Source organism: Vulpes vulpes, chromosome X (assembly GCF_048418805.1).
Source record: "Vulpes vulpes isolate BD-2025 chromosome X, VulVul3, whole genome shotgun sequence".
Taxonomy (NCBI): Eukaryota; Metazoa; Chordata; class Mammalia; order Carnivora; family Canidae; genus Vulpes; species Vulpes vulpes.
Window position 1 is genome coordinate 45,158,573 of NC_132796.1, and position 15,344 is coordinate 45,173,916.

The following is a 15,344-nucleotide window of genomic DNA, read 5'->3' on the forward strand; positions in this document are numbered from 1 at the left end:
CAGAGACCAGATGTGGGGTCTTGCCTAGGATCTGTCACTTGCCACCCCTGTGGCTCTAGACAGGAAAGTCACTTGGTAATCTGAACCTCAGATTCATACCTTATCTACCTCTGGAGGTGGCACTGACAAATAGGGCTCCTCTGGGGCCAGAAACATGCCTTTTCATTTCCTGCAGCCTCAGTTTCTATCACACTGCCTGAATCATAGAAGGCTATCACTATTTCCTTGCTTACTGAATGAATTTGGAGCTGCTGAGGCATCATAGTTCCTACTTTTGTTTGAAGCCTCCTTTGCAGGCTGATGTCTGTGGGCCCCTGGGCCTTTGCCAGAAAGTCATCTGGTAGCCTACCCTGGCTCCAGTGACTTTACCTTGCACACAGCTGAAAGCAGGAGAAGATTGACAGGAGGCAAAAGAAAGAAGGGACACTGGCCACTCTTGTGTGTGATAGCTGCTCCCTCTGAGCTCCACAAAGCTAGGTGAGGCACCCTTCCTTGGGGTTCCCTATTAGAGGACTTAGTTCACACAGTGTTTAGCTCTAGGAGTAGATGTAGTAGGCTTTGGCGGTAGCCAGAACATCTTATGCATGTTCTTTGCCTGTAGCTAAAGAGAATGTGAGGGATGACTTGTACATCTCCAGATTTGCTGCAGAGTGAGATAGAGGATTCAGAACTCCCTGATGATAGACTAGATTGGAAGGGCATTGAGCTCCTTGGTAGAGGCCGAAAGAAACCTGATACCACATGCTTAGTGCACCATGGGCCACCATGCCAAGTGGCTCTCTGGACTCACTACTCTGGCTGAAGGAGAAAGTCAAAGTGCTAACTCTGCTCCCCTCCCACGCCAAAATGCATATCCCCCCCCCAAACACACACTCTTTTAAACAATTGGCACACCTTAACAAAGTGTAGTTTCTGACAAAAGTGCCAGGTTATCTTTCAGAGATGCCACAGGTCGAGTCTTCTCTCTGACTCATCCAAGGGGCTCTGCTTTTTTTGCTTTTTTAAAAATTAGTATTATTCCAGGATTATCATTATTATTAACCATCTTTGCTCTCATTAAAGTCAGCCATAACTTCCATCCTCTGAGCCTCTAGCTTCTGCTCACCTCTTCCCCACCTTCCCCACCTTTCCTCCACTTTCCCCTTAACATAGCCTTAATCATTTGGTGGAGAATTTGTTTTCTCCCTGGTGTCCACGCTGCTTTTAGTGCCTCCATAATTACTCCTTTCCCCGTCTTCAATATTATTTTCAGACCTCAGCTTGTCATCTCACCAAGAATTTTCTGACAGTCCCATCTTTTTTTCTTGCAACCACTCCCTCTCTCCCCTGCCTTCCTCTCAAGCTGATTCAAGTGTATTTTCTATGTCCACAGTAGCCCAAGATATTCCCTTCCCTTTGCCAATACCCCCTCCCACAAGGTGGGTTAGGTATCCAAAAATTAGTTAATGCACAGTATTTTCATAGAATGCTCTGATGCCACTTGTAAGTTCCCCCAAACTTATTTCAGCATCTCTTACATTCTCATAGAATCCTCTGTTGTCTCCTCTTTCCCGCCCCACCCCCAAGACAGGTCACCTAAGTGTTTCTACCTTTTTATGGCACCCCTACTCACTCCCTGTTATGGCGTTTACCAAACTGCCAGTTTACATATTTGTTTCTCCTGTGTAATCTAGAACATTCTTTAGAACTGAGGACTGTGTGTCATGGAGTATCCCCAGAACCTAGCCTGGTGTCTCACACATAACTGGTGGTCAATAAATGAACAAGGTGTCCTTGTCATTATGCTTTTATTTTTTTTCTATATTGTGCAGTAACTAAGCAAATTTGTGGTAGTTGTCACTTCTCTTTACACGATAGCATACACAAAGGTTTCTGAAATGTCAGACATAAAAGTATTCCCCTATCCGTCTTTCACATACTGGTTATTTCAAACTTGGAGGAATAGCCTATATCAATGATATAAAATATGTATTAGATCACAGTATATGATGTGCTCATTTTATAACATAAGCAAAACTGTCATACTAAATCTCAATGACAGAAAAAACAGTATCTTTTCTGCAATCATATTTTAATCATATTGTAATCTTAATCAGCACTATATTAAAATGTATAAATCGTACAACATCCAAAGCAAACGGTCTATTTTGCAGTTAAACAATTAGCACTGATCACAAATAACAAATGCCCTCCCACCCCGTTTCCCATGGTATTCAATTCAGGACCCAGCTAATCTATTTCTTGGGGTACCTTTGATATTGTTTCCAAACCCCCTTAAGGGTTTCCCCAGATCTCCCTAGGGTGCAATGTAACCCCTAGCACCTGAATTGAGGATAGCTTCAACTTCTGCATCATCCTCGGAATCCCAATCATAATTACATGGCCAGTCCTTGGAGCATCGGTTACGCACCCTTGCCACAAAATGCATGACTTTCAGCTTGCTTGATTCCACGTGTGCTCTAGGTCCCCAGAAGAACTCATACTCCACTGGACTGCTACGCGGCACAGGCTTATAAATCAGGTACCCTCTCCGTACAAACTCCTCTGTGACGACCTTCTTTGGATCTCCAAAGATGCTGTGCTGCCGGCCAGGCTGCATCCCCAACTTCCCCAGCACTTTCCAGACCAGGGCCTCCTTGGCGCTGTTACCCATGATGAAGATGAGGGCTAAAATGGACATCAGGAGACTTTTTTTGGTTCCTTGAAAATTGCTCCGGGCTACCGAGGGCTTTTGAGCTTGAGCAGTGCTGGAGGCTTCTTCAGGGGTGATGGAGGCCTCCTCCGGAGTGCGAGGCTCTTCCTCAGGGCCACTCAGCTCGTCTTCCGGGGTGCTTTGGGACAGAGAAGAGGCCATCGGGGTCTCAGAAGCTTCTGAGGCCTGGATCTTACGGTTGTTGCGGTTCTCTTCTGCGGCCCTTGCGTTACGGCGGCGCCGACTCTTCCGACCCCGAGGCATGTCTCCTACTATGGGCGCTCGAGTCTATTGCAATTCTAGGGGGAAATGCCTGCAACTTCTGCCAAAAGCAACTACCTCTACCTTAAGCAGCGGCCGCCGCTGAAGCCAGCAATATCAATAGTCTTTGTAGCAACAAGCCAGACGTGCTCAACGAGAAAGCTCACTCCCAGGAAAGCTGGAATGCCTGAGCAATGGCCCTCTGCACTCGCTCCCGCTGGGAGCCCGCGAGAAAGCTCTGCGGAACAGACTCCGCCTTCTCTGCCACGCACTCGGAACTCCAAAGAGGAAGTGGGCGTCTTCTCCACACAAATTTCCGCTGTCAGAAAAAGAGGCACTAGGCGGCAGGGGTGGGACTAGGGAAGAGGTGAGAGCTAGAGATTGACAAGGGCAGGGGGACACACGGGACAAATGAATAGCATAGGATTCCTGTGTTTTTCAGTCTTGTACAAGATTTACTCACAGGTAATGGGAAGCAATGTGTCTCTAACACATTCTCACAGAATGCAGACTGTTGTCTGGCAAGTCACTTAGGAAGCAATTTGTACAAAAAGCAAGAGGAAAAGAAAATGAGCCTTAAGGCAGCTGTGATGGGGATGGAGAAGCAGACTGGGGTCCCTAGAACCTGTGAATATATTACCTTATACGGCAAAAGGGAACTCTGAAGATGTGATTAAGTTAAGGATCTTTGGGTGGGGAGATTATCCTGGACTATGTGGATGGGCCCAAGGTAAATGTAAGAGTCCTTTATAGGAGACAAACAGTAGAATTAGAGTCAGCAAAACATCTAAGGATAGAAGCAGAGATCAAAGAGGAGAGAAGATGCTACCCTGCTGGCTTTGTAGATGGAAGAAGGGAGTATGAGCCAAGGGATGTAGGATGCCTCTCAAAGCTAGAAAAGACAAGGAAGTGGATTCTCCCCCAAGGACCTCCAGGAGGAAACGCAGACTTGCAGATACATTTTAAACTTCTGACCTCCAGAACCGTAAAATTGTAAATTTGGTTGTTTTCAGCCACTAAATTTGTGGTGACTTGTTACATCAGCAGAAGGAAAGTCATACACAAGGCATATATGTACCTCATTCACAGGGAATAGCTAATGAATAAGAGCCACTGTTGAGGTGAATTTATACCACTGCCATATTTTCAGTGAAAGTGCTGGAAGGGACTAGGTTGGGATACGCTGGGCTGGATACATTGGCAGCAATTCTTGTGGGTCTTGCACCCTGTTCTTCCCCGGGGTTGTCTACTAACCCATCCACCCCAGACATTGTCCCATCCGTGTGCCCAAGTGTCCATAGGCATTGCTTTCACCTGGGCAGACATCTATAGCCACCCCCTGGGTGGTAAGTGCTGGGAGCGAGATAGGGAAATGCTGGGTTAGTCCACACTGCTCTTGTTGCTGCACTAATTCACCTATATGCTCTGTTCTGATGCCAGCCAGCACCTCCCCAGGGCATAGAACACTCTTGGGCCAGTACCTCCATTTGCAGTGAACTTTGCACAGATTGTGGGCCATGACTTACTCAAACAAATGAGTGAGACCACATCTGCTGTCCCTCATTCAGGGACTCCTCACAATTTCTGGCCTACTGACAGTTCCCGGGAATCATTTCACAGAGCAGGTACGGACTTATTTTACAATTTCCAAGAATTAGGGTCTTCCAAAGAAGCCTATACTCCTACCATCATCAAACAAAAATCATGTGATTGACTTTGGATTTATCTGCTGGGTTTTAGGAAGAAATATCTTTACTGCAAATTAATCTTGAGCACAGGGACAAGAATAAAGATTAATGTTACAAACACCTGTATAACTTGTGCCCCGCTGTCCCAAATTTAAAAATTATGTCTTACTTTGGCCTGCCCTTTACATGACAGATATGGAAAAGCCCTCTGTTACTTCTTCCCAGACCCACACCACTCTTTTCTTCCTCAATGGGGCCCTGCCATCATGAATTCAGTATGTTTTTTTCTTCAAGTTTTTATTTAAATTCTAGCTAGTTAACACATAGTGTAATACTGGCTTCGGGAGTGGAATTTAGTGATTCATCACTTATATTTATTAACACCCAGTGCTAATCATCACAAGCGGCCTCCTTTATACACCTCACTCATTTAGCCCATCCCCCACCCACCTAGATCCACCAACCCTCAATTTGTTCTCTATCATTAAGAATCTCTTTTGGTTTGCTTCCATCTTTTTCTTTTCTCCCTTCCCTTATGTTCATCTGTTTTGTTTCTTAAATTCCACATATGAGTGAAATCATGTGGTATTTGTCTTTCTCTGACTGATTTATTTCACATGGCATAATGCATTCTAGCTCCATTCACATCATTGCAAATGGCAACATTTCATTCTTTTTGAAGACTGAGTATTATTCCATTGTATATGCCACCTCTTCTTCATCCATTCATTAGTCAACGGACATATGGGCTCTTTCCATAGTTTGGCTATTGTTGGTAATGCTGCTGTAAATATTGTGGTGCACGTGCCCCTTCAAATCTGTATTTTTGTATCCTTTGGGTAAATACCTAGTACCACAATTACTGGGTCATAGGGTAGGTATTTTTTTTTTTTTGTAAGAAGAAAAGATTTTAGTTATTCATTCATGAGAGAGACACACACACACACACACACACAGAGGCAGAGACACAAGCAGAGGGAGAAGCAGGCTCCACGCAAGGAGCCCAACATAGGACTCGACCCTGAGTCTCCAGGATCAGGCTCTGGGCCGAAGATGGTGCTAAACCGCTGAGCCACCTGGGCTGCACTGGGTTTTTCTATTTTTAACTTGTTGAGGAATCTCCACACTGTTTTCCAGAGTGGCTGCACCAGTTTGCATCCCCAACAAGAGAGGAAGAGGGTCCCTCTTTCCTGGCATCCAGCCCAATATCTGTTATTTCCTTTTGTTCATTTTAGCCACTCTGACAGGTGTGAGGTGGCATCTCAGTGTAATTAAAAAGTTATTTAAATTTGATTTCGTTGACATATAGTGTATTATTAGTTTCAGGGGTAGAATTTAGTGATTCATCAATTGCATATAACACCCAGCGTTCATTACATCAAGTGCCCTCCTTAAATGTCCATCACCCAGATATCCCATCCCCTCCAACCACCTCCCCTCCAGCAACCTTCAGTTTATTTCCTAGAGTTAAGTGTCTCTTATGGTTTCCCTCTTTCTCAATTTTCATCTTATTTTATTTTTCCTTCCCTTCCCCTATGTTCATCTGTTTTGTTTCTTTTTTATATTTTTTTTGTTTTTTAATAATAAATTTATTTTTTATTGGTGTTCAATTTGCCAACATACAGAATAACACCCAGTGCTCATCCTGTCAAGTGCCCCCCTCAGTGCCCGTCACCCATTCACCCCCAAACCCCGCCCTCCTCCCCTTCCACCACCCCTAATTCGTTTCCCAGAGTTAGGAGTCTTTATGTTCTGTCTCCCTTTCTGATATTTCGTACCCATTTCTTCTCCCTTCCCTTATATTCCCTTTCACTATTATTTATATTCCCCAAATGAATGAGAACATTTAAGAACAGTTTCTTAAACTACACATAGGAGTGAAATCACTTGTGTTTCTCTGACTGACTTATTTAGTATGCATAATACAATCTAGCTCCATCCACATTGTCACAAATGCCAAGATTTCATTCTTTTTGGTGGCTGAGTAATGTTCATCTTCTTTTAGTTTTGTTGATTTTTTCCTTTGCTTTTTATATTGATACGGTCCAAGTAGTTTTTTTCTTTTGTTTCCTTTGCCTTTGGAAACGTGTCTAGCAAGAAGTTGCTGTGGCCAAGGTCAAAGGGGTTGCTGTTTGCTTTCCCTTTTAGGATTTTCATGGTTGTCTGTCTTACATTTAGTTCTTTCATTCATTTTAATTTATTTTTCTGTGCCTTTGTTTATGGTGTAAGAATGTCATCTAGATTCATTCTGCATGTTGCTGCCCAGTTTTCTGAACACCATTTCTGTCTTTTTTTCTACTGGATATTCTTGCTTTATTGAAGAGTAGTTTGCCATAGAGTTATAGGTCCATTTTTAGGTGTTCTGTTCCACTGATCTTTGTGTCTGATTTTGTGCTGGTACTATACTCTCTTGATGACTACAGTTTTGTAATATCACTTGATGTCTAGAATCATGATGCCTCCAGATTTTCTTTTCTTTTTTAGGATTGCTTTGGTTATTTGAGGTCATTTCTGGTTTCATACAGATTTTGAAAATGTTTTTTCTAGCTCTGTAAAAAACGCTCATGTTGTTTTCATAAGGATTGCATTAAACCTATAAATTACTTGGGTAGTATAGACATTTGAATAATGTTTTTTTCTTACATTCCATGAGTATGACCTGTTTTTCCTTTTTTGTATGTCCTCTTCAATTTCCTTCATGAGTATCCTATAGTTTTCCAAGTACAGATCTTTTACCTCTTTGGTTAGATTTATTCCTAAATATCTTATTGGTTTTGGTGCAATTGTGAATGGGGTCGATTTCTTTTTCCGCTCTTCATTATTGGTGCATAGAAATTTCTGTACGTTGGCTTTAAATCCTGTTACTTTGGTGAATTCATATATTAGTTCTACCAATTTTTTTGGTAGAATCTTCCTAGTTTTCTACAGAGAGTGTCATGTCTTCTGCAAATATTGAAATTTGAATTCTTCCTTGCCAGTTTGGGTGCATTTTGTTTCTTTTTGCCCTTGATTGCTTAGACTTCCAGTATTGTGTTAAATAGGAATGATGAGAGTGGACATCCTGTATTTTCCTGACCATAGAGGAAAAGCTCTCAGCATTTCCCTGGTGTGGATGTTATTTGAGTGGATGTTTTATATATGACTTTTATGATGTTGTACGTCCATCTATGCCTACTTTGTAGTCTTTACCAAATAGGGATGCTGTATTTTGTCAAATGCTTTTTCTCCAACTGCTGAGATGATAATATGCTACTAAATCTTTCTTTTATTAATAAGGTGCATCATGCTGATTGATTTGCAAATATTGAACCAACCATGTAGCCCAGGAATAAATTCCACTTGATTGTGGTGAATAATTGTGTTGGTTGGATTAGCTAGTATTTTGTTGAGAATTTCTGTATCCATGTTCATCAGTGATATTGTCCTGTAATTCTTTTAGTGGGGCCTTTGTGTGGTTTTGGAATCAAAGTAATGCTATCCTCATAGAAGAATTTTGGAAGATTTACTTCCATTTCTTTTTTTTTTTTTTTTTTTATTTACTCATGAGAGACACACAGAGAGAGGCAGAGACACAGGAAGGCTCCTTCCAGGGAACCCGATGTGGGACTCGATCCCAGGACCCTGGCATCATGCTCTGAGCCAAAGGCAGACGCTCAACCCCTGAGACACCAGGAATCCTGATTTACTTGCCTTTCTATTTTGGGGGGACAGTTTCAGAAGAATAGGTATTAACTCTTCTTTAAATGTTTAATAGAATTTCCCTGGAAGGGGGAGGGGCAAGATGGAGGGAGAGTAGGGTCTCCAAATCACCTGTCCCCAACAAATTACCTAGAAAACCATCCAATCATCCTGAAAATCTACGAATTCGGCCTGAGATTTAAAGAGAGACCAGCTGGAACGCTACAGTGAGAAGAGTTCGTGCTTCTATCAAGGTAGGAAGACGGGGAAAAAGAAATAAAGACACAAAAGGCCTCCAAGGGGGAGGGGCCCCCCGAGGAGCCGGGCTGAAGCCGGGGCGAGTGTCCCCAGGACAGGAGAGCCCCGTCCTGGAAGAGCAGGAGCTGCACCAACCTTCCCGGGCGGAAAGGGGCTCGCAGGGAGTTGGAGCAGGACCCAGGAGGGCGGGGATGCCCTCAGGCTCCCGGGGACACTAACAGACACCTGCGCCCCAGGGGAGTGCGCCGAGCTCCCTAAGGGCTGCAGCAGGCACAGCGGGACCCGGAGCAGCTCGGAGGGGCTCGGGGGCGGCTCCGCGGAGGGGGCTGCGGGGTGGGACCGAAGCACAGGGCTCCGGGACACAGCCCAGGATCCGGCCTCCCCTGGGACAGGCAGAGGCCAGGAGGGCCCAGGACAGCAAGGACGCTCCTGCCCCAAGCTGAGCAGATCAGCGGCCCCGCCTGGGAGCCCCCAGGCCCTGCAGACGGAGAGCCCCGGAGCTACTGCGGGGGCCGAATCCAGGTTTCCAGAGCTGCCGCCCCGCCACTGTGGCTTCCTCCCGGGGCCTCACGGGGTGAACAATCCCCACTGAGCCCTGCACCAGGCAGGGGCTGAGCAGCTCCCCCAAGTGCTAACACCTGAAAATCAGCACAGCAGGCCCCTCCCCCCAAGACCAGCGAGACGGACCAGTTCCAGGGGAAGTCAAGGGACTTAAAGTATACAGAATCGGAAGATACTCCCCCGTGTTTTTTTGTTTGTTTGTTTTTGTTTTGTTTTGTTTTGTGCTTTTTTTTCTTTCTTTCTTCTTGATTTCTGATTGCTTCCCCCACCCCACACCCTTTTTTTTCTCCTTTCTTTTATTTCTTTCTCTTTTTCCCCTTTTTTTCTTCTTTCTCATTTTTCTTTTTCTCTTTTCTTTCCTTCTCTCTCTTTTTCTCCTTTTCCCAATACAACTTGTTTTTGGCCACTCTGCACTGAGCAAAATGACTAGAAGGAAAACGTCACCTCAAAAAAAAGAATCAGAAACAGCCCTCTCTCCCACAGAGTTACAAAATCTGGATTACAATTCAATGTCAGAAAGCCAATTCAGAAGCACTATTATACAGCTACTGGTGGCTCTAGAAAAAAGCATAAAGGACTCAAGAGACTTCATGACTGCAGAATTTAGATCTAATCAGCAGAAATTAAAAATCAATTAAATGAGATGCAATCCAAGCTAGAAGTCCTAACGACGAGGCTTGACGAGGTGGAAGAACGAGTGAGTGACATAGAAGACAAGTTGATGGCAAAGAGGGAAACTGAGGAAAAAAGAGACAGGCAATTAAAAGACCATGAGGATAGATTAAGGGAAATAAATGACAGCCTGAGGAAGAAAAACCTACGTTTAATTGGGGTTCCCGAGGGCGCTGAAAGGGCAAGAGGGCCAGAATATGTATTTGAACAAATCCTAGCTGAAAACTTTCCTAATCTGAGAAGGTAAACAGGCATTCAGATCCAGGAAATAGAGAGATCCCCCCCTAAAATCAACAGAAACCGTTCAACACCTCGACATTTAATAGTGAAGCTTGCAAATTCCAAAGATAAGGAGAAGATCCTTAAAGCAGCAAGAGAAAAAAAGTCCCTGACTTTTATGGGGAGGAATATTAGGGTAACAGCAGACCTCTCCACAGAGACCTGGCAGGCCAGAAAGGGCTGGCAGGATATATTCAGGGTCCTAATTGAAAAGAACATGCAACCAAGAATACTTTATCCAGCAAGACTCTCATTCAAAATAGAAGGAGAGATAAAGAGCTTCCAAGACAGGCAGGAACTGAAAGAATATGTAACCTCCAAACCAGCTCTGCAAGAAATTTAAGGGGAACTCTTAAAATTCCCCTTTAAGAAGAAGTTCAGTGGAACAATCCACAAAAACAAGGACTGAATAGATATGATAACACTAAACTCATATCTATCAATAGTAACTCTGAACGTGAACGGGCTTAATGACCCCATCAAAAGGCGCAGGGTTTCAGACTGGATAAAAAAGCAGGACCCATCTATTTGCTGTCTACAAGAGACTCATTTTAGACAGAAGGACACCTACAACCTGAAAATAAAAGGTTGGAAAACCATTTACCATTCAAATGGTCCTCAAAAGAAAGCAGGGGTAGCCATCCTTATATCGGATAAATTAAAATTTACCCCAAAGACTATAGTGAGAGATGAAGAGGGACACTATCTCATACTCAAAGGATCTATCCAACAAGAGGACTTAACAATCCTCAATATATATGCCCCGAATGTGGGAGCTGCCAAATATTTAAACCAATTAATAACCAAACTGAAGAAATACTTAGATAATAATACACTTATACTTGGTGACTTCAATCTAGCTCTTTCTATACCAGATAGGTCTTCTAAGCACAACATATCCAAAGAAATGAGAGCTTTAAATGATACACTGGACCAGATGGATTTCACAGATATCTACAGAACTTTACATCCAAACTCAACTGAATACACATTCTTCTCAAGTGCACATGAAACTTTCTCCAGAATAGTCCACATACTGGGTCACAAATTGGGTCTGAACCGATACCAAAAGATCGGGATAGTCCCCTGTATATTCTCAGACCATAATGCCTTGAAATTAAAACTTAATCACAACAAGAAGTTTGGAAGGACCACAAACACGTGGAGATTAAGGACCATCCTGCTAAAAGATGAAAGGGTCAACCAGGAAATTAAGGGAGATTTAAAAAGATTCATGGAAACTAATGAGAATGAAGATACAACCGTTCAAAATCGTTGGGATGCAGCAAAAGCAGTCCTGAGGGGGAAATACATCGCAATACAAGCATCCATTCAAAAACTGGAAAGAACTCAAATTCCAAAGCTCACCTTACACATAAAGGAACTAGAGAAAAAGCAACAAATGGACCCCACCCCCAGCAGAAGAAGACAGTTAATTAAAATTCGAGCAGAACTAAATGAAATCGAGACCAAAAGAACTGTGGAACAGATCAACAGAACCAGGAGTTGGTTCTTTGAAAGAATTAATAAGATAGATAAACCATTAGCCAGCCTTATTAAAAAGAAGAGAGAGAAGACTCAAATTAATAAAATCATGAATGAGAAAGGAGAGATCACTACCAACACCAAGGAAATACAAACGATTTTAAAAACATATTATGAACAGCTGTATGCCAATAAATTAGGCAATCTAGAAGAAATGGATGCATTCCTGGAAAGCCACAAACTACCAAAACTGGAGCAGGAAGAAATAGAAAACCTGAACAGGCCAATAACCAGGGAGGAAATTGAAGCAGTCATCAAAAACCTCCCAAGACACAAGACTCCAGGGCCAGATGGCTTCCCAGGGGAATTCTATCAAACGTTTAAAGAAGAAATCATACCTATTCTACTAAAGCTGTTTGGAAAGATAGAAAGAGATGGAGTACTTCCAAATTCGTTCTATGAGGCCAGCATCACCTTAATTCCGAAACGAGACAAAGATCCCACCAAAAAGGAGAATTACAGACCAATATCCCTGATGAACATGAATGCAAAAATTCTCAACAAGATACTAGCCAATAGGATCCAACAACACATTAAGAAAATTATTCACCATGACCAAGTAGGATTTATCCCCGGGACACAAGGCTGGGTCAGCACTGGTAAAACCATCAATGTGATTCATCATATCAGCAAGAGAAAAACCAAGAACCATATGATCCTCTCATTAGATGCAGAGAAAGCATTTGACAAAATACAGCATCCATTCCTGATCAAAACCCTTCAGAGTGTTGGGATAGAGGGAACTTTCCTTGACATCTTAAAAGCCATTTATGAAAAGCCCACAGCAAATATCATTCTCAATGGGAAAGCACTGGGAGCCTTTCCCCTAAGATCAGGAACAAGACAGGGATGTCCACTCTCACCACTGCTGTTCAACATAGTTCTGGAAGTCCTAGCCTCAGCAATCAGACAACAAAAAAGACATTAAAGGCATTCAAATTGGCAAAGAAGAGGTCAAGCTCTCCCTCTTCGCTGATGGCATGATACTCTACATAGAAAACCCAAAAGCCTCCACCCCAAGATTGCTAGAACTCATACAGCAATTTGGTAGCGTGGCAGGATACAAAATCAATGCCCATAAATCAATGGAATTTCTATAAACTAACAATGAGACTGAAGAAAGAGAAATTAAGGAGTCAATCCCATTTATAATTGCACCCAAAAGCATAAGATACCTAGGAATAAACCTAACCAAAGATGTAAAGGATCTATACCCTAAAAACTATAGAACACTTCTGAAAGAAATTGAGGAAGACACAAAGAGATGGAAAAATATTCCATGCTCATGGATTGGCAGAATTAATATTGTGAAAATGTCAATGTTACCCAGGGCAATTTACACGTTTAATGCAATCCCCATCAAAATACCATGGACTTTCTTCAGAGAGTTTGAAGAAATTATTTTAAGATTTGTGTGGAATCAGAAAAGACCCCGAATAGCCAGGGGAATTTGAAAAAAGAAAAACCATAGCCGGGGGCATAACAATGCCAGATTTCAGGTTGTACTACAAAGCTGTGGTCATCAAGACAGTGTGGTACTGTCACAAAAACAGACACGTTAAAAAAAAAAAAAAACAGACACGTAGATCAATGGAACAGAATAGAGAACCCAGAAGTGGACCGTCAACTTTATGGTCAACTAATATTCGATAAAGGAGAAAAGACTATCCATTGGAAGGAAGACAGTCTCTTCAATAAATGGTGTTGGGAAAATTGGATATTCACATGCAGAAGAATGAAACTAGACCACTCTCTTTCACCATACACAAAGATAAACTCAAAATGGATGAGAGATCTAAATGTGAGACAAGATTCCATCAAAATCCTAGAGGAGAACACAGGCAACACCCTTTTTGAACTTGGCCACAGTAACTTCTTGCAAGATACATTCACGAAGGCAAAAGAAACAAAAGCAAAAATGAACTATTGGGACTTCATCAAGATAAGAAGCTTTTGCACAGCAAAGGATACCAGTCAACAAAACTACAAGACAACCTACAGAATGGGAGAAGATATTTGCAAATGACATATCAGATAAAGGGCTAGTTTCCAAGATCTATAAAGAACTTATTAAACTCAACACCAAAGAAACAAACAATCCAATCATGAAATGGGAAAAAGACATGAAGAGAAATCTCACAGAGGAAGATATGGACATGGCCATCATGCACTTTAGAAAATGCTCTGCATCACTTGCCATCAGGGAAATACAAACCAAAACCACAATGAGATACCACCTCATACCAGTGAGAATGGGGAAAATTAACAAGGCAGGAAACAACAAATGTTGGAGAGGATGCGGAGAAAAGGGAACCCTCTTACACTTTTGGTGGGAATGTGAACTGGTGCAGCCACTCCGGAAAACTGTGTGGAGGTTCCTCAAAGAGTTAAAAGTAGACCTGACCTACGACCCAGCAATTGCACTGTTGGGGATTTACCCCAAAGATTCAGATGCAATGAAACGCCGGGACACCTGCACCCCGATGTTTCTAGCAGCAATGGCCACAATAGCCAAACTGTGGAAGGAGCCTCGGTGTCCATCGAAAGATGAATGGATAAAGAAGATGTGGTTTATGTATACAATGGAATATTCCTCAGCCATTAGAAACGACAAATACCCACCATTTGCTTCAACGTGGATGGAACTGGAGGGTATTATGCTGAGTGAAGTAAGTCAATCGGAGAAGGACAAACAGTGTATGTTCTCATTCATTTGGGGAATATAAATAATAGTGAAAGGGAATATAAGGGAAGGGAGAAGAAATGTGTGGGAAATATCAGGAAGAGGGACAGAACATGAAGATTCCTAACTCTGGGAAAGGAACTAGGGGTGGTGGAAGGGTAGGAGCGTGGGGGTGGGGGTGGGGGTGGGGGTGAATGGGTGACGGGCACTGAGGGGGACACTTGATGGGATGAGCACTGGGTGTTATTCTGTATGTTGGTAAATTGAACAGCAATACAAATTAATTTATTTAAAAAAAAGCTAGAGATTATAATGCTAAATGAAACAGGTCATTCAGAGAAAGACATATAGCATATTATTTCACTCATATGTGGAATTTAAGAAACTAGACAAATGAGCAAAAGAAAATGGAGAGAGAGTGAAAAAAATAGATTCTTAACTACTGCGAAAAACTGATGGTTACCAGAGAGAAGGTGTGTGGGGAATATGTGAAATAGGTATGGGGATTAAGGAGTACAATTGCGATAAGCACTGTGTGATGTTTGGAAGTGTTGAATCACTATATGGTACACCTGAAATTAATATAACACTGTATGCTAACTATATTGGAATTAGACTTTAAATAATTAATTAATTATTTTTAATTTTTAATTTAAATTCAAGATAGTTAACATATAGTGTAGTATTGGTTGCAGAGTAGAATTTAGTGACTCATCACTTACGTATAACACCCAGTGCTCATCCCAACAAGTTCCCTTCTTAATGCTCATCACCCATTTAGCCCATCCCCCAATCCATCTCCCCTCCAGCAAACCTCAGTTTGTTCACTATATTTAAAATTCTCTTATGTTTTGCCTACATCTCTATTTCTTTCTTATTCTATCTTTCCTTCCCTTCCCCTATGTTCATATGTTTTTTCCTGAATTCCACATATGAGTGAAATCATATATTTGTCTTTCTCTGACTGACTTATTTCACTTAGCATAATATACTCTAGTTCCATCCACGATTTGCAAATGGCGAGATT

At 42.3% G+C, this 15,344-nt stretch overlaps 1 protein-coding gene across 1 annotated transcript; it reads right to left on the minus strand.

The window, feature by feature from the left end:
* Positions 1–1,770: 1,770 nt before the first annotated feature.
* Positions 1,771–3,241, minus strand: MAGEH1 (MAGE family member H1). Its single transcript, XM_025989082.2, has one exon. It carries the CDS (start codon positions 2,954–2,956, stop codon positions 2,297–2,299), a length of 660 nt encoding a protein of 219 aa, XP_025844867.1. The 5' UTR covers positions 2,957–3,241; the 3' UTR covers positions 1,771–2,296.
* Positions 3,242–15,344: the final 12,103 nt, after the last annotated feature.

Bases quoted from the DNA above. Each gene is read 5' to 3' on its own strand.
- MAGEH1 (XM_025989082.2), bottom strand. From the start codon at position 2,956: ATGCCTCGGGGTCGGAAGAGTCGGCGCCGCCGTAACGCAAGGGCCGCA.